The sequence below is a fragment of the Chroicocephalus ridibundus genome, chromosome 3 (genome assembly GCF_963924245.1).
Source record: "Chroicocephalus ridibundus chromosome 3, bChrRid1.1, whole genome shotgun sequence".
NCBI lineage: Eukaryota > Metazoa > Chordata > Aves > Charadriiformes > Laridae > Chroicocephalus > Chroicocephalus ridibundus.
This window is the reverse complement of record NC_086286.1, coordinates 127,936,287-127,955,238: the sequence shown is the minus strand read 5'-3', so window position 1 is coordinate 127,955,238 and position 18,952 is coordinate 127,936,287. Positions and strand designations below refer to the sequence as shown.

General features: G+C 62.3%; 1 protein-coding gene across 3 annotated transcripts; it reads left to right on the top strand.

The window, feature by feature from the left end:
- Positions 1–1,420: 1,420 nt before the first annotated feature.
- Positions 1,421–17,584, top strand: ADCY3 (adenylate cyclase 3). Of its 3 annotated transcripts, none has more exons than XM_063330749.1 (20): positions 1,421–2,749; positions 7,303–7,452; positions 10,552–10,682; positions 11,064–11,175; positions 11,632–11,759; positions 12,150–12,308; positions 12,391–12,553; positions 12,636–12,755; positions 12,917–13,059; positions 13,147–13,308; positions 13,400–13,487; positions 13,590–13,706; positions 13,962–14,221; positions 14,308–14,389; positions 14,826–14,984; positions 15,259–15,405; positions 15,535–15,648; positions 15,719–15,845; positions 16,078–16,202; positions 16,517–17,584. In XM_063330749.1, the coding sequence occupies exons 1-20, from the start codon at positions 2,075–2,077 to the stop codon at positions 16,697–16,699; spliced, it is 3,345 nt and encodes a 1,114-aa protein (XP_063186819.1). In that variant the 5' UTR covers positions 1,421–2,074; the 3' UTR covers positions 16,700–17,584. The 3 variants fall into 3 exon arrangements, with proteins under 3 accessions (XP_063186819.1, XP_063186820.1, XP_063186818.1); XM_063330750.1 differs by having other exon boundaries at positions 12,636–12,794; positions 14,100–14,221; XM_063330748.1 differs by having other exon boundaries at positions 12,636–12,794.
- Positions 17,585–18,952: the final 1,368 nt, after the last annotated feature.

The window sequence follows — 18,952 nt, the reverse complement described above, 5'->3', positions numbered from 1 at the left end:
TGACAGCCTCCAGGATCTGAATCCCAGATGAAGGGACTTTCCGTTCTGCATCCAAAAACGCAGCCAGGAGCCACTCGGAAGATCTGTGGGAAGAAAAAGCCTCCCTCGATGTGCCGGGGCCGCTGCCCTGCCTGCCTGCACTCTGCCTGCCTCCCAGCGCTCGGTGGAGCCGGCAGGCGGGGAGGAGATGAGGATTTCTGGTCTGGCCCCGTGCCTGACGTGCCCAGGCAGGGCCCGGGGAGCAAACCCTCTCCTGAGAGGAGGCTGCACCCATCCTGCTTCACAAACCAGTGCCAGGTCCTCTTGCTGGCCTTCAGACCCGTTTTGCTGGTGTTCAGACCAGTTAACCTTCCCAACCAGGGCCCAGCCAGGGTGCCCTGCCTGTGGCCAACCTGGGATGGATTGGCCTGGCAGGACATGTCCCGGGGCGGGTGGCACAATGTCCCTGTCCTGTGCTAGCCAAGGCACAGAGGAGGCTGGGCAGCCCAAGCCTCTGCTCCCTTGCGCTCCTTTTCAGCCGCAGCAGGATGGGAATAACCCCGAGCGCAGCCAAAACCTCCGGGGAGCTGTGGCTTTGGCACTTTAATTTTGATATTAATTACTTTACAGAAGCAATTGCTTCCCCTGGCAAAGCAGCCGAGGTGGGGACATGGGAGAGCGTGGTGCCTCCGGCCATGCTGGGGGAGGCCGAGCGTGGTGGAACTGGGGGGGGCTCCTCGCAGCATGGTCCGTGGCTGATCCAAGGCATCTCCATCAGCTCTCAACGCCAGCCAGTTTTCCAGAGCCAGGGGTGCAAGAGAGGAGCAGGCGGCAGCTGGAACACGGGGAAGAGGAGGGGGAGCTTTCTGAAGAGGTTTCAGCAGGGTGTTGGTCAGTTTGGGGGGTGATTTGGGTGACGTAGGCAAAGGAGCGGGGGGGAAACCTTGGGTTTCTCTGCTCCCCTGTTGTAAGGTGGCTGTGACCCCAGAGAGGACGATGGGGTGAGCGGAGCTGGATGAAGAGTGGGCTGGCAGGTTTTATGGGTGCTCATCCCCTGGCGTCGGGGTCCCTGGCTCCCAGCGGGGCCGTCGGCAATCGGTTCAAGATCCATGGGTCCCTACGGCGCGCAGCCCCGGGCGCTGTGGGGTCTGCGAGCTGCTGGAGGGGGACGACGATGAGGATGGAATGGGCAGCAGAGGCCGAGGGATGGCTGCAAGTCGGGGCAACCCCCCCCACACACACACGCACTCCCATTTTCCCCCTGGGAACCGCTTCCCCATCCCCGCAGCCGGCACCGAGAGGGTTACGGAAGGCGGAGACGCACCGGTACCGGCACGGCCGGCGGTGCCTGCCCGCCCCCGGCCCCGGGGAAGCCCAGCCCGCTCCCCCCTTCATCCTTAACCCCCCCCCTTCCCCTCCCCGAGCCTTACCATGCCCCCGCCGCCGCCTCCGCCGCCTCCGCCCCGGCCCCGCGGAGCCGGAGGGGGCGGCGGGGCGTAGGGAGCGGGGGAGGCGGGCGGCGGGGGCCGCCGGAGGATGCTGGAAGCGGCCGGGAGAGGCGAAACGCATCGGGCTGCTCTCCCCAAACCCCCCCCACCCCGGTCCTTCATCCATCCCTCCATCCATCCATCCATCCATCCATCCCTCCATCCCTCCATCCCCGTGGAACGAAGCATCTGGGAAAGGGGCGAAGCCGGGAGCAGAGGAGGGGATCGCCCCCCAGAAGCGGCTGCCCTCGAAGGAGGAGCGGGGAGGCATCGCGACATCTTTCGGGCTCCGCGGCGCTTCGGTTGCAACCTGGCAGTGCGCAAGGGCTGGGGAGCGAGCTGGCAGGGAGCTGGGGAGGCAGGCTGGCTGGGCCCCCGGCCTCCCCGCGCCACGCCGCCCCGTGTTTATAATTATCCCCCTTTCCCTCCTTCGACCGCTCCTCGGCACGCAACGGGATTCGGGGTGACGGCTGCAGGAGAAGGGGAAAGGCCTCGCGGCTCGGCGGCAGGTGAGACGGGGATGCTGCGGGCGATGCCCCGGTGAGCATCGGGGCGCGCGGGGGAGACCGCGGTGTTTCTGCGGGGCCGGAGCAGGGGAAAGCGCCGCAATGCCCAGGAACAGGGCCTTTTCGGAGCCCGAGTGCTCGGCCGAGTACTCCGCTGACTACTCGGTGAGCCTGCCGTCGGACCCCGAGCACGGCGTGGGTCGGACCCATGAGGTGACGGTGCGCAGCTCGGGACCCTGCCTCTGCCTACCCCGCTTCATGCGCCTCACCTTCGCTCCCGAGTCCTTGGAGAACCTCTACCAGACTTATTTCCGCCGCCAACGCCACGAGACCCTCCTGGTGCTGGTGGTCTTTGCTGCCCTCTTCGACTGCTACGTCCTCGTCATGTGCGCCGTGGTCTATGCCACCGACAAGCTGGCTCCGGTGCTGGCGGCGGCGGCCGGGCTGGTCGCCCACGTGCTGCTCTTCATCCTCTGCAAGTACAGGCTGCTCCCCGAACGGGTGGCCCGCAAGTTCCTGCCCTACGTCCTCTGGGTCCTCATCTTGGCCCAGATCTTCTGTTACCTGGGTCTCAACTTCTCCCGCTCGCCCGAGGCCAGCGACACGGTGGGCTGGCAGGCTTTCTTCGTCTTCTCCTTCTTCATCACGCTGCCGCTGCGCTTGGCCCCCATCGTGCTCATCACCGCCGTCTCCTGCGGCATCCACACGCTGGTGCTCGGTGTCACCGTCGCCCAGCAGCGACAGGACGCCCTGGACGAGGGCGCGCTGCTGAGACAGGTACGGGGCTGGCGGGGGGGACACGGCGTCCCCCCTGGGGTGGTGGGGAGTGATGGGCGAATCATCCCCACTTGCGTTTCCACGAGTTCCATCCCCATCCCTGTGCCCTGACCCTAAATCCATATTTGATATCCGGATGCTGTGAACTGCTCATGGTGTTTGCTGGGAGCGGGGGGGGGGGTCGGTCCTCAAAACATATCCGGGGATCAACCCGTGTAGGGAGTGGGGTGCTGGGGAGTGCAGCAGCACCCACCCCTGCTGGGACACACGGCCGCAGACCCGGCCCTGCAAGCAGGGATCCGTCCCCGGGAGCCACCCGGAATGCCTGGACACTTGTGCTACGGTTGGGCTGCTGGGGAAACTGAGGCACGGTGGACTGCAGGCTCTCCCATCCACCCTGCCCGGTGGCCTTGCTTGTGCCAATTTCCCTTTGAATTGCAAAAAGGGCTAAAAATGGCCATTTTTAGCAGAAACGTGGCAGGAGCCCAGCTTCCGGACTCGCAAACAGCCACCAGAGCTTTCCCAGGAGGAAGGAGCCGGGTGGCTGCTCGGCCCCGGCTTGGTCCCAAGCTGGGGGATGGTCCCAGCGATGCCCATCACCCAGCCCCGCGCCTGCAGCACAGCCCGGGGACGCTTTGAGGGGATTTTCTGCACCAGCAAAGCTGGAGAAACAGCGTCCCTGAGCCCAAATGTGGCCCTAAGGACGGGCCACCCATTCAGGAGGGGACATAGGGGTCAGGTGGGGGGAGAGTGGCGCCTGACCCATCGGGTTCTTGATATTTCCTGGGAAATACCCACCTGGAGCAGCTAGAAACTGTGTTTTTTTCCCTAAATCAGTGGGTTTCACTGCTTGGCCAAGTCCCTTTCCTCCCACCATCCATGTGGGGAGCCTTTCTACAGCTGGGGGCGTGGAGCGGGGGGGAAATAAGCCAGAGCTAAAAATTTGTGTGCCAGCGGCTGCTGACGGCAGCGGGGAAAATCCCGCTGGAAGCATCCGCTCTGCTCCATAATGGTGTGGTCTCCGTGGGAGGATGCTATGGGAATTGGGGATGCTCTGGGTCAGGTCCCAGGAGTCCTCCAGCTGCTCCCAACATAAATAGGAAGTGGGGGTTGGGGGTATTTATTCACTTTTTTGGAGGTTTTGGGAGCGTTGAGGTTGGAAAGGAGTTTGGAAAATGGAGCCTGTTCTCCAAAAAGCCAAAGGTACCGGTTTTTCCCGCACCGCTGGGGTGTGTGGCGTGGGGCTGGCTCCTTGGCATGGCCCATGTCCTGGTGTCACATGGGGTTTTTGCAAAGAAAAGCACTTTTTGGGCACAGTTTCTGGAGTGTGCCAGGCTGGGTGGGGGGGCAGTGGCACGGGTGCCCTCCCAGCCATACTCGGCCAGAGGCACCGCGCCGCCGGGAGAAATCCCGGTGCAGCGGCGGCTTCCCCAGTTTTTGCTCCTTCTCTGGGATGCAAACGCTGCACGTGGCCGATCCCAAGCCAAGGAATCCTCTCGCTGCCACCAGCCCCGGGATGCGGGAGGCGAGGGGGACATGCGGCCATCCTCCCCCCCACACCCCGGGGCCGGCAGCGGGCATGCGCCGCCACCACCGCGTTAATCATTGCCGTGGCACGGAGAGTCCGGGGCCAGTAAAAACCTTGGCAACGCGGCATGCCTAAGCCTCTGCCTGCTGCAAAAGGAGGAACATTATGTCCAGAAATAAACATCATATGCTTTATTATTATAGCCGGTGGTGCGGCTCCCGGAGGGCACTGCTATTAATAGGATGAACCGGAGGATGTCGCTTGAGCGGGGCCGGCACGGCCCGGGGTGGGGGAGGTTCGAGAGAGATGCCGGTGGCTTCTGCCCCGCTGTTGGCCACCGAGGAGGAGCCCGAAGGATGAATCGTGGCAGCGGGGGTCTGGTTTGGTGGCGTTTGGGGCCAAATCTGCTGCGGTTGTGTGTGAACCAGCTACGAAGCATCCTCAGGCTCAGCCGGTCCCGGTTCGGATGGTCCCAGCGCATCCCACCATGACTTTTCCTGCAGGACACGGGTGGGGAAGGAGGGAAAAGGTTCAATCCACGGGCCATGCACACTCCCGCGCGTCTTGCTCGCGCTTCCCCCCAAATTACTGAGTGCAAATAATAACCGGTGACCGTGCCGGGAGTGGGGTCTCCTCCGTGTCAGGGTTTTCCCGGCGGTGTTTGGGATGCTGGGAAGTGTTTTGCAACTCAAGGCATGCGGGCAGGCGCTGGGGGAAGTTTTGGGGGCTGAGCGTCCGTTGCACGGCTGCAGGGTGCAGCTGGGAGATGCTCGGGGTGGGACGCAGCCGTGCCATGCAGCGCTGGGTGAGCGGGTCCCCAGGGGGTTTCCAGTGGCCCTGGCGTGCCGAGCCATGCCGAGCCATGCCGAGCCGTGCCGAGCTGTGCCGAGCCGCCCCGTGCCCCTCCAGCCCCAGGAGAGTTGCCCGTTGTTATGACAACCCAAGAGGCAGGTTAAAAATAGCAAGTGGCTGCTTGTTTTGGGGGTTTCTTCTCCGTGCCCACCTCCAGACGGCTCCTCGCTCGCCATCTGCCGCGCCGTGGGTGCGGGGGCTTCCCGGGGATCCCCCGGCTGCAGCCGTGGGGCCGTGGGGCAGGATCCAGCCCATGTACTCTCCCCTGCTCATCGTGCTCTTCCCCCGCCCCCCAAAAAAATGTTTCCCCTGCTGTAAATAATTTTTTCAGCCCCGGGATGGTGCCGTGCCAGCACCGCCAGTGCCAGGGCGCTGTATTTATTGCCACACGTGGCCCGGTTCATCCGTGCCTCAGTTTCCCCCTGCGAGGAAGGGGTTGGCAGCTCCTCCCTGTCGCCATGCGGTGAGACTGGGCTACTCAGTGCTCGATGCTGTCGGGTAGTAACACCTCCGAGCACAGGGACACCCAGGGACTGGGGTCACGTTAGGGCTTTCCTCCGAGTGAGCTGGGCTATGGGGTATGGGGACCAGGGACGGGACAAGGTTGGTTCCGGGGAGTTCGGGATCAGGAGAAGGATGCTGAGTGCAGCAGCACATCCCTGATGGAGACCAGCCCAGGAACGGCTCCGTGCTCTTCCCGCTGCCTCCTCCGCACTGGCTGGGACACAGCCCATGGCCCACGGGGTGGGAGGACGTCTCCATGTCCCCATCACCCCTTCGGCATAGCTGGAGCCTGTTATCACATCCTCCCCATCGCTCTTCCCCTTTCTAGACTAAACAAACCGAATTCTTTCAACTTTCCCTCATCGGTCAGATTTTCCACAAAGAGCACTTTGCTCCCGTCTGCAAACCTGCTCTGTCTGTCCCGGGCTGTGGGGACACCCGGGGTCCAGCCGGTGAGGTGGGATGTGTCCAGCCCATGGGGACAGGATCCAGCCCGAAACACGGGGTCCAGCCCATGGAGCTGGGGTCCAGCCTGCGGGATGGGACAGGGTCCAGCTCATGGGGACAAAGTCCATCCCGTGAGAACAGGGTCCATCCCATGGGAACAGGATCCATCCCATGGGGATCCAGCCCGGAGGATGGGGTCCAGCCCATGGAGCTGGGGTCTGGCATGTGGGATGGGACAGGGTCCAGCTCATGGGGACAGAGTCCAACCCATGGGGACAGGATCCAGCCTGGATGATGGGGTCCAGCCCATGGAGCTGGGCTGTAGCCTGCAGGATGGGACAGGGTCCAGCTCATGGAGACAAGATCCAGCCCAAAGGGTAGGGTCCAGCCCATGGGGACAGGGTCTGGCTCATGGGGACAGGGTCCAGCCCATGGGGACAGGATCCAGCCTGGATGATGGGGTCCAGCCCACGGAGCTGGGCTGTAGCCTGTGGGATGGGACAGGGTCCTACCCATGGGGACAAAGTCCTGCCCATGGGGACAGGGCCCAACCCAGGGTTGGGACAGGTCCAGCCTTCAGGACGAGGCAGCGATCCTCCACGCCATGCTCCCTTGAAACCCCAAGGAAAACAGGGTGGGTTGTCACAGCCAGCAACACGCAGGGACATCCATCTCCAGTGCTGCAAAATCCAAGGTTTTGGCCGTTCAGAAGGACATAGAGGGTCAGGAGCACGAGTCAATACGTGATTTTAGGGTTTGGCTGTGTTTTATTAACTTTTTCTGCGTGAAGGGGTGCAGCTCCCGTGGCAGGGGTGGAGGGCGCGGATGGCACGTGAGCCGCCGCATCGCTGTCCCCCGGGGCTGCGCCCGGCCCCGCCACCTGGCTGCCTTTTTCCAAAACATCTCTGCAAGCTTTAATGAAGCAAAGTCAGCCTGCGGGGACCACGAGGTCTCCTCGGATGCTCAGGGCGTGATCCCCAGCTAGATCCCTCCTGCAGAGCCACCGTGACGGTCCCCCTGGTCCCCAGCGTGTGTCCCCAACAGTTAATGGTGGCCGGGGCTCTGTGATTTATCCCCAGGGTGTATTTTATGTCCTCCATCGGTTGAATACTTTTTTCCACTCTCACCGATCAGGCTCCGCTGACAAATAGGGACTTGCAGTGACACCAGCGCTGTCCCCATGGCTCCGCTCACCCCCATCTCCTTTTCTCCGTCCCCAAAGATCCTGTCCAATGTCGCCATCTACCTTTGTGCCATCACGGTGGGCACCATGTCCTACTACATGGCCGACCGCAAGCACCGCAAAGCCTTCCTCGAAGCACGCCAGTCCCTGGAGGTCAAGCTCAACCTGGAGGAGCAGAGCCAGCAGCAGGTAGGAGGCAGGGGACAGCGTGGGGACAGGGCAGGGGACAGCGATGGGACACCAGCTTCGGGACGTGGATAAGGCACCCGTAGCCTGCACCCTGCCCAGCATGGAGGGACCATGGCAGGTGGCGATGGGGACAGGAGGCCATGCGTTTGCAGTTTTGTGCCCAATCTGGGGACTCTCCATGTGACCATCCTCTTCCAGGACCTCCAAGCTCCTGCCATGGCCACCACTAAGCTGTCCCCATCCCCGAGCACTGCCACGCAGCAGGTCCCTCGATATTGCCACGTGGCAGGTCCTCATCCCCATGAACAACCACGTGGCACGTCCCCAGGTGCAGCCTCATGGCAGGTCCCCGGGCATGGCCACGTGGCGGGTCCCCACCCCTGTGCACAGCCGCATGGCAGGTCCCAAGGGTTGGCCTTGCATGTCCTTGTTGCTGGACATGCAAGGCAGGTCCCTGTCATTGGGCACTGCCACGCAACATGTCCCTGGCCCCAGACACAACATGGCAGGTCCCCATCCCCAGGTATGGCCACCAGCATGTCCCCATCCCCAGGCACGGCCACCAGCATGTCCCCAGCTCTGAGCATGGTCACGCAGCGTGTCCCCATCCCCAGGCACAACCACATGGCAGGTCCCTCTCCCTAGGCATGGCCATCCGCAGGTCCCAATCCCTGAGCATCATGGCCACACAGCATGTCCCCATCCCTGAACGTGGCCACCAGCACGTCCCCATCCCTGAACATGGCCACGCAGCGTGTCCCAATCCCCAGGCATGGCCATCAGCAAGTCTCCAACCCTGAGCATGGCCACATGGCATGTCCCCATCCCTGTGCTTGGCCACACAGCATGTCCCCATCCCCAGGCACAGCCACCAGCAGATTCCCATCCCTGTGCTTGGCCACACAGCATGTCCCCATCCCCAGGCACAGCCACCAGCAGATTCCCATCCCTGTGCTTGGCCACACAGCATGTCCCCATCCCCAGGCACGGCCACCAGCAGATTCCCATCCCTGTGCTTGGCCACACAGCATGTCCCCATCCCCAGGCGTGGCCACCAGCAGGTCCCCATCGGGACCCCAGCCATCTCATGGGCTTGTCCTGCAGCAGAGTCCCACACACATGGCTGTGCCGGCACCGTGCCGTGGTGGCCCGGCAAGAGGAGCGGTGGGAGGGGACAGGCGGTGGTGCCAGCCGGCTGTTTCAAAGCCCTGTTGTCTCCAGCCACCGTCCGGTGACGAGCTGGGCTAATTTTAGCACCTTATCTGGGGCCTCTCTCCCCGTCTCCCATCTCTTATCTGGTCGATCCGCTGCCAGCAATTTGCTCCCAATGGCAACAAGAGGCACGTGGCGGGGCCGGGCCAGTGCCACCGGCGTCCTCTTTGCTGCAAAACCTGGGTGGATGCTCTGATGGCTAATAAGGGGTTAGGGCCAGGGAGGGATTTGGGTGCTGGAGGCAAATCCTGGGGCAGGGGGATGCTCCGAGCGAGAGCGCCTTCAGGGCCCCAGCTCGTGGGTTCGGTGGGATACAGGAAGGGACACAGGGATTGTTATCACATGAGCTCATTTTCCGTAGGGAATTGAGCTAAAAATAGCCTGTGATGTCGCAGGAAAAGCTGCTGGCGTGTGGCCGAGTGGCTCGGGGCAGGGGGGCCATGGGGCAGAGCGATGCTGGCGGATGGATCCTTCCCTCCTCCCTCCAGAGCATCAGTGGTGGCCGAACGGGCAGCCCGGTGGGCAGAGCTAAGGTTAGCGGGAGCCGAGAGGAGCCGGGGAGCTCCCACACGCCTCCCTGCCAGCAGCCCCCGGGGACGGGGACGGGGACGGGGACATGGTGCCGTTCCTCCAGCAACAGCCCCGTCGCGGCTGCGCGCGCAAACGCCCCCGTCCCGGGGGAAAAACCTGCTTCATTAACCAAGTTACTTACATTTAGTGCCAATCCCCACACGCAGCCGGGAAGATCTATCCCTTCTCCAGCTCCGGGGCTGCGGGGACGGCAATGGGTACGATGTGCCCACATGGGTTTGATCCTCCTGGGGGACCCTGGTTGAGTCTTATGCCTGGATATGGGGAACCCACGGCGCTTTTAAACTGATAAATCCTCCCTGGCAGGGTTTAATCCAGATCCATACACCCAGCCCCGACCCACCTTCGGGGCAGGACACCCTGGGGCAGCTCGCAGGGACCTTGGGGGACGTCGGGGCAGACCCCGACGTCACTCCCAGCACCAAGTTCCAGGTTTATTTGGGCTGATAAAGCCTTGGGGACATCGGGGCAGACCCCGAGGTCGCTCCCAGCAGCGTGTCCCAGGTTTATTTGGGCTGATAAAGCCTTGGCCGACCCAACGCATTTTAAGGCTCAAGCTCCCAGCGAGGGTTTGCGCTCTGTGTTGCACCCGCAGAAGGGATCTGGGTGCGCGAGCAAATTTTGCAGCTCATCAGCCCGTGTCCAAATAAGTCTGTGGGACTGTCCCTTCTTCCCACGGCTCTGGGGACAGGCAGGCTGGTGGCTGCAGCGCCCCAAACCCGCCGCCCTCCCATCCTTCCTTGGCTGGGCTTTATTCCCACTTGCAAAAAATCTTGATAAGACCTTGTAAAATAGGGAGGAAAATGGTAAAAAGCAGTTGTTGGCATCCCTGGCAGAGTGTCACCAAGGGGGACCTGCCACCCATGGGAGCATTCCCTCCACCCATGGGTGCAGGTTTGGAGTTGGGGTGGTGGCTCCCAGCTCCCCGGGGTGCCTGGGACACCCAGCTCTGAGCTTAATCTCCTGTTTCATCCATGGCTTGATCCACCCGCTCCTTCCCCGCGTGCGGCTGAAAGGGTGAGCTAAAGACCTGGCTGAGCCCCGGGATCCTCTGGGGACAACCAGCACCAGGAGCCAGGGGCTGGGAGCTTGGGAATGTCACTTGGCTGCTCCCTGTTCCCACGGAGAGGGGAGCGCTTGGACCGTGGAGCACGTACCGGGCATCTGCACCGGGGATTTCCACCGGGGATTTGCACCAGGGATTTCCACCTGGGACTCGCACCTCTGCCTTGCTGCGCTTGGCACGGGGCTTGGCTTCGTGGCGTGGTCAACTCCCATCCCTGCCCCGTCCCCCAGGAGCGGCTGATGCTCTCCATCCTGCCCAAGCACGTGGCCGACGAGATGCTGAAGGACATGAAGAAGGACCCCAGCCAGAAGGAGATGCAGCAGTTCAACACCATGTACATGTACCGCCACGAGAACGTCAGGTAGGACCCAACCTTCACCCTGTGGGATGAAGTCTCCAATTTATTATTTTTATTTTTTTTTTTGCAGAAATGTGTATTTTGCCGTCCTGGCTAGAAAAGAGGGAGAGCCTGGGGTGGTTTGCAGTTAAACGAAGGGTGAGAGGGGACGGCCACCAGCCAGACCGCGGCTTGGGGCCCCTTTTTGCTCCAGCCGTGGTTTGCAGAGCAGCGTTTTCAGCCGTGTCCCAAAAATAGCCTTTTCTCAGGCGTGAGTGCCCCAGCGACGAAGGAGAGCGGGGAAGGGGGGAGGGGGGGTGCGGGGGACACACACACACACACACACACACACACACACACACAGAGGGACGCCGGGGCTGAGCCGCTCGCCGTTGCTCCCCGCAGCATCCTCTTCGCGGACATCGTGGGCTTCACCCAGCTCTCCTCCTCCTGCAGCGCCCAGGAGCTGGTGAAGCTCCTCAACGAGCTCTTTGCCCGCTTCGACAAGCTGGCAGCCGTGAGTGTACCCCCCCCCCGACACCCCCCCGGCCTGGCCTGCAATGAGTCGGGCAGGTCTCAGCCACCACCTCGCCACCTGAAAGCCGCGTCCCGGGATGGCGGGGGGAGGAGGTTAAAATACTATGGCTCTGAGATGTGGGGGAGACACCCTGCCCCGCGCTGCAAAAATAGAGCTGGGAAGGGGATGGGGGGATCGGGGGACTGGGGAGGAGGGAGCCCCCCCGCCCACCACAGCCAGGGTGCAGCCGGGCTCCCAGCCGAGCCCTGGGGGGAGGCAGGGTGGGAATGGAAAATCCGATTATTTTGTGTCCCAGCCGGGCGCGGGAGATTTCTGCGTGGGTCAAGGTCAGCCTGGGAGAGGGATGGAGGGAGCTGAGAGGGGGGGTCCCGGCTGATGGGAGGGTGGGGGGGTGCTGACACCGTGCCCCCGCCCCCCCCCCCCTTTTTTCCCCAGAAATACCACCAGCTGCGCATCAAGATCCTGGGCGACTGCTACTACTGCATCTGCGGGCTGCCCGAGTACCGGGAGGACCACGCCGTCTGCTCCATCATGATGGGGCTGGCCATGGTGGAGGCCATCTCGTAAGGGCTTTCTCCTGGGGGAGCGGGGAGACTTCACCACCCCCCTCCCAGGGTGGGGTGTCGGGGTGGGCAGGGGGTCCTGGTGGGCTGGGGTGCACCCTGGGCATCCACCCTCTGCAAAATGCATCAAAATACGGAGGGGGTGATCACTAATGATGGGGAGGGTGGGATTGGGATGGGCTGTGGGGTGGGGATGGATTGGGAAAGGGGTCACCTCCATCCCTGGAGACATCCCAGGCCAGGTTGGACGAGGGCCTGAGCAGCCTGGTCTAGTTGAAGATGTCCCTGCTCATGGCAGGGGGTTGGACTCGGTGGCCTTTAATGGTCCCTTCAACCCAAACCATTCTATGATTTGATGATCCTTCATCGTCCTTGCCTTCCCACCCCCAGCTACGTGCGGGAGAAGACCAAGACGGCGGTGGACATGCGGGTGGGGGTGCACAGCGGGACGGTGCTGGGGGGCGTGCTGGGCCAGAAGCGCTGGCAGTACGACGTGTGGTCCACCGACGTCACCGTGGCCAACAAGATGGAGGCGGGGGGCATCCCCGGGTGAGCATCCCCAGGGGGGAGGCGGGGGACTGGCATGGGGTGCCCTGCACCCAAGGGTGACGCTGGCGCCCGGTGCCGGCAGGCGGGTGCACATCTCGCAGAGCACCATGGACTGCCTGAAGGGCGAGTTCGAGGTGGAGCCGGGTGAAGGTGGCTCCCGCTGCGAGTACCTGAAGGAGAAGGGCATCGTCACCTACCTCGTCGTGGTCCCCAAGCAGCCCCTGCGCAACGGCATCAACGGGGTGGTGAGTGGTGGCAGCGGCACCACGGTGAGATGGGGTTGGGGGGGGGACACCCCACCGTGACCCACCACCTTCCACCTTGCAGAAGCTGTCGCTGACCTCGTCCCATGGTGGTTCCCCACCGTTGGTCAACACCAAGGAGCGCAACGGCAGCCTCAGCCTGGCCTGCACCAGCCCCGAGGAGCCCGAGGAGCCCGACGCCAGGGTGAGGGGCGTCCTGGAGAGTGGGGAGGAGGATGGAGAGGTACAGCCCATGCAAAGCACCTCACCTGCATTTGGGGGGGTTGCTGATAGCCACACCGCAGCAGTTGAGCGCCCCGTGGGTGCCGGCATGGTCTTGCTGATGCCTCGGCCGTGCGGGCGCAGGCGGTGAACCCCTCCTTCCCCAACCCTCGGCGGCGGCTGCGGCTGCGGGACTTGGCCGAGCGGGTGATCGACGCCTCGCAGAATGAGCAGGAGCTCAACAAGCTGCTCAACGAAGCTTTGCTGGAGCGCGAGTCTATCCAGGCGTGAGTCACCCTGGCCGGCAGCACGTCCTGGCACGGCTCGGCAGGTCCCTGGTGTCGCCGGGCACTGACGGGCACTGTCACCGGCAGGCTGAAGGGGAAGAGCACCTTCCGTCTCTCCATGCGCTTCATCGACCCCGAAATGGAGACGCGCTACTCAGTGGAGAAGGAGAAGCAGAGTGGGGCCGCCTTCAGCTGCTCCTGCGTTGTCCTCTTCTTCACTGCCTTGGTGGAGGTCTTCATCGACCCCTGGTACAGCAGGGAGGTGGTGGGGATGGGTGGCCCCAAGCCACTCTTGGCTCCACGGGGCTTCAAACCCATCTTCTCTTGGCCTTTTTGACAGGTTGGTGGCCAACTATGTGACCTTCGTGGTGGGAGAGATCCTGCTGCTCATCCTCACCCTCTGCTCGTTGGCTGCCATCTTCCCCCGGGTGAGATGGGATGGGCTCACCACTCATGGTGATGGGACACTGTGATGTCCCATCACCGTGTCCTGCCTACGTGAACCCCTCCCCACCTTCCTTTCCCCGCAGGTCTTCCCCAAAAAGCTCGTGGCCTTCTCCACCTGGATCGACAGGACCCGCTGGGCGCGCAACACCTGGGCCATGGCTGCCATCATCATCGTCACCATGGCCGACATCGTGGACATGGTGAGCCACCAGCCCAGGCACCAGCAGGGCTGAGCCTGCTCCAGCCTCCATCCAGGCAACCCATAATTGTGCACAGCCCCGTGCATGGCCGATCGTTAAAGCAATTTGCAGGGCTGCACTGTTGGGGGGAAATTTAGGTCAGGTGTCCTCGTCCTGCTCTGCAAAGCACCCTGTCCCTTTGGGTGGTCATGCAGCCCATGGAGAGGTGCACCCTGTCCCCACGTCCCCGTCCTCACCCTGCCCTCGTGCCCCCAGCTCAGCTGCCGGCAGGACCACGGTGGGATGGGCAACGGGACGGTGGGGCCACCGCGGCTGGGTGGCTGCGGGGAGCAGCCCAAGTACTACAGCTACATCGCCCTGCTGGCCTTGGTGGCCACCATCATGCTGGTGCAGGTCAGCCACATGGTCAAGCTGACCCTCATGGTGCTGATCACCGGGGCCACCGGCGCTGTCAACATCTATGCCTGGGAGCACATCTTTGACCAGTACGACCGCCGCCGCGGCCAGCAAAGCACGTAAGGGGTGGCAAGGGGGTGGGCACGGGGCTGGGGGGCACGGCCGTGCCCACCGCCCACCCACGCCTGGCTGACTCTGCTGGCAGGTCCTCGCTGGTCCCCTCCAAGTACTCCATGACGGCGATGATCTTCATCGTGATGCTCAGCTTCTACTACTTCTCTCGCCACGTGAGTGACTTGACCCCCAGCCCCGGGAAGGTCCCATCTCCTCTGTGTCTTCACCCTCAGCTCCTGCCCTTATTTCTTGCAAGCTCCAAGGCAGCAGGATTTGTCCCCAGCTGTGAACAGCGTCTCCAGCTCTTCTCCAAGGAAGGCCTGTCGCTCCAGGACCACATCAGTGCAGAGAACACCTCCGTCTTACCCCCATGGTTAGGGATGGGCACGACGTGGTGGCCCCAAAGCCCATGCCTGCTCTGTGAGGGTGCCTTTTACACCTCGGAGCAGGTCTCATGTCCCCAGTTAGGGCTTCACTTTGTCCCAGAGCCTTCTTCCAGGCTGCGTCCAAGCCCAGACTGGCCCCACAGCAACCATGATGCTCCCAGCACTGGAGGAGACCCACTGGTGGGTGGGAACTGGGAGTGCAGCCATCTCCTCCCACCCACAGGTGGAGAAGCTGGCCAGGACCCTCTTCCTCTGGAAGATCGATGTCCACGACCAGAAGGAGCGGGTCTACGAGATGCGGCGCTGGAATGAGGCCCTTGTCACCAACATGCTGCCCGAGCACGTGGCCCGGCACTTCCTGGGCTCCAAGAAGCGGGATGAGGTGAGGGGCGCCCAGGAGGGGGGATTTGCCCTACTTTTTTTTTTTGGGGGGGTGGGCTCTGGATCCAAAGGCTTTGCTGAAGGCTCTGGTTGAGCATCTTTGATTGTATGAAGATGATGTCTTGGCCATGCAAGGTAAGGTTGCAGAGCACCCTCATGTTTTCACATGTGCCAAGGGAAGATGGCTTCATGGGAGGGTTTGGGTTTGCCGGAGGTGCTGGTGTCATGTGTGGGCATGTGCCCGACTCATGGTCACCCTCCTGTCCCACCCTCAGGAGCTGTACAGCCAGTCCTACGATGAGATCGGTGTCATGTTCGCCTCCCTCCCCAACTTTGCTGACTTCTACACGGAGGAAAGCATCAACAACGGGGGCATTGAGTGCCTGCGGTTCCTCAACGAGATCATCTCTGACTTTGACGCAGTGAGTCGGGATGGAATCAGTCACGGGGATGACATGGGACTTGGCCAGACCTTCCCTTCCTGCCCCATCTCGGGGTAGAAGGACCTGTGTGGCCCTGGGGTGCCTGAGGGTCCTGTCTCCATGCCTCAGCTCCTGGATGAACCCCAATTCCGGTGTATCACCAAAATCAAAACCATCGGCAGCACCTACATGGCCGCTTCTGGAGTGACTCCCGATGCCAGCGCCAATGGCTACAGTGCCAAGGTGAGGAGTCTTTGTGGTGGGGGGACAGCGGGCAAGGGGTGCGCAGGCCTGACCCACGCTGTCCTTGCAGAAGGAGACCCTCTCGGATAAGGAGCGTTGGCAGCACTTGGCCGACCTGGCCGACTTTGCCTTAGCCATGAAGGTGACGCTGATGAACATCAACTACCAATCCTTCAACAACTTCATGCTCCGCATAGGCAAGTCCGGGAGTGTGGAGCAGGGTCTGCCTTGGTGTCCCCCATCCCTCCTTCCCCACCAGTGGTGGGACACTGGGCAACAGTTGTAGTTTGGCAGCTGAAGGCAGTGGTGCTGGTGGGGGGGTGGACTTCATGGCCCCAACCCACCCCCTGGGACAGACTTTCCTGCAGACCAGGATGTCCTGTCCATGTCACCAGGCACAGAATAACATCTGCATCCCGTCTTGCACAGGGATGAACAAGGGGGCCGTGCTGGCGGGTGTCATCGGCGCCCGCAAACCGCACTACGACATCTGGGGCAACACGGTGAATGTGGCCAGCAGGATGGAGTCCACCGGCGTCATGGGGAACATACAGGTGGGGTGACGAGGAGTAGGGACAAATCTGCAACCCGTGGTGGGGGCTGCAGCCCTCAAAACACCCCAAGCTTTGGATGGGAGGGGGACAGCAGCGCTGGGAGCACACGGGAGGGTCAGGTCTGGCTGAGGGGCTACTCCGAGCTGGGAATGGGGCAAGGTGGGGCTCAAAGAAGGGAACCCCAAGACAATGGGGTGGGCGCCCAGCTGGCGGGTAGACCTGTTGTCCAAGTGGCACGTGGGGGTCCCTGCTCCCCATGCCATGAGCCAGGGAAGGACCCCCAAGCCTCCCACCACGTCCACTTGTCCCCGCAGGTGGTGGAGGAGACCCACCTCATCCTGAAGGAGTACGGCTTCCGCTTTGTGCGCCGGGGAGCCATCTACGTCAAAGGCAAAGGGGAGCTGCTCACCTTCTTCCTCAAGGGCCGGGAGAAGCAGGGCTCCTTCGTCAACGGCTCCTCCGTCACCCTGCCCCATCAGGTGGTGGACAGCTCGTGAGGGTCCGGCGCCCACCCACCACCACAGCCACCGCCCCCCGGCGCCGAGCAGGGTGGCTCGGGAGGGACCCGGCACCCGCCGCCAGGAGCGTCCATCCCACTGCCATCCGGATCCGCAACCAAACTTGAGAAACCAACCCCTTCGCACGACCCTTTCCAAGCCCCCACCGGAGGTTTCTGGTTGGGGGGGTTCGCTCCATCGCGCCTGTGGCTGAGCAGGAAGGAGACACGGGGCCGCCTCGGTGGGCTCCTCCGGCCGTTCACGCTCGCGTGCAAGCGCACGCCAGCTTGCAACCCTCGGCGGGCACGGGGCCAGGGACACACGCTGCCTTTTTCCGGGCATCCCGGGTTTCACCAGGCAGGCAGGGGACAGCATGACATTAAAGTAGCATCACGGGGCCCCGGCCACCGCGCGCTGGGCACGAGGAGATCCAAACTCAGGGCTGGATGGGAAGACGCCACGTCTCTCCTGCGTGCCGGGAGCGGTAGCAACAAACCGGCAGCGTCCGGGGTTTGCCGTTAGTTCGTACCAAGTTCATCCTCGTCACAAACCACCGTAGTTAGGGAGATCGGGGAGACGGAGAGCACAGTGCCGCCTTTGAAGGCGGGGAAGAAGGAAAAGGAACCAATATTGTGTATTTCAGATATATAAATATATATAATATAAGAGTACAGATTGACATTTATATTTTTAACTGTGCCTGTTCCCTCCCTGCGGCGGGGCTCGCGCTCGTCCGGACGCTGCCCTGCGCGCGCTGTGGTCGGCTGCTGTCACTTTGCTGTCACTCGCGGGAGGAGAGGAGCAGGGACTGGCGCGTTAAACCCGGTGCTGCCGGGGCCGGGGGGAGAAGGCAGGCACCCGCTGAGTGTAATTACGCCGCTAGTTTCTTCTTGAATAGAAGCAGTTGAATTTCGAAGCCTGGTTCTGCGCCTGCTTTGTTCTGGGGGTTGTGGATGTCGAGAAGGGTTTGACCCTTCCCCAGGGGATGTTGGTTGTGGAGGGGTCCCCAAAGGGGAGGCTGGTGCCAGGGCTGAGCAGCTCCCGGCGGTGGCATTCGCTCCCCTCCATCCTTGGGGCTCGCCTAACCCCTGGGAAAGGCAATACGAATGATACGGGAGTTTAATCCCCATCAGGACAAACAAAATAAAATCCACATCCACCGCCCACGCTGCTCCCTGCCTGCCACCACAGGGCCCGGCTGCGGGTGCAAGCAGCACCCACGGGGACCCGGAGCGATGCTGGAGAGGGGGAGAATCCTGCATCCGCACCCGGCCTGCCAAACGCAGCCCTCTGAAGGTGTTTGTACCCTGGGAGACAAGCCTTGGGGCTGTGAAGGCTCTTAGGGAATCACAGAATCGCCCAGGTTGGAAGGGACCTTTCAGATCATCAAGTCCAACCATCATCCCAACACTGCCAAGGCCACCACTACCCCATGGCCCTCAGCACCACGTCTGCCTGGCTTTTCAATCCCTCCAGGGATGGCGACTCCACCCCTGCCCTGGGCAGCCTCTTCCAATGCTTCACAACCCTTTCTGGGAAGGAATTTTGGCCTGGACCTGCCTCTCTCTGTCCCACACAAACACAGGATTGTGCCCAAGACCTGGGTTAAGCCTGGCTTTGCTCCAGCCGCCTCAGGGACAAGCTGGGACACTTCACCCTCACGGCTCTAGTGCCCAGTTCCCCCAGATTTCCCCCAAAACCCTACAGCAGGGTCAGGGCTCTGCCTCCCCTGGCAGGAGCGGTAGGAAGAGGGACCTCAAGAGGAAGGTCCGCAGGGAGAGGGCAGGGACCGACACCTAAGTCTGTCCTCTGCAAACTCCTGGCTGCCCGAGGCACCCAGCAGCACTTTTTCTCCTTCCCAAACATTTTTCGCAGAAGAAAACACCACCCCAGAACCAGAAGTGATGTGGGACAACGACAACGCCTTTTGATGATGCATCAGGAGCAGACATTCGAAAGCCCAGACCTCTCCAGACAGCAGCAAGCGGGTGAATGCTCACCCCGCCGGCACCCCACGAGCTGCCAGCTCTTCTCAAGCAGCTTCACTCTCGCTCGAGCCTTCCTCCCCGAGGAGCTCCCACCATCAGGGGCAAGAATCTGGAGCTACGGCACTCAAAAGCCGAAGGCTACATTCAAACAGGCTGTCCACTTCAGCCTGGACGAGGAGCTCTAATGATTAGAGAAACAATTAAAATGAATTATAAAGTGCTTTCCCCGTGCCTCACCGCACGTGGGACGGGCATAAAAATGAGA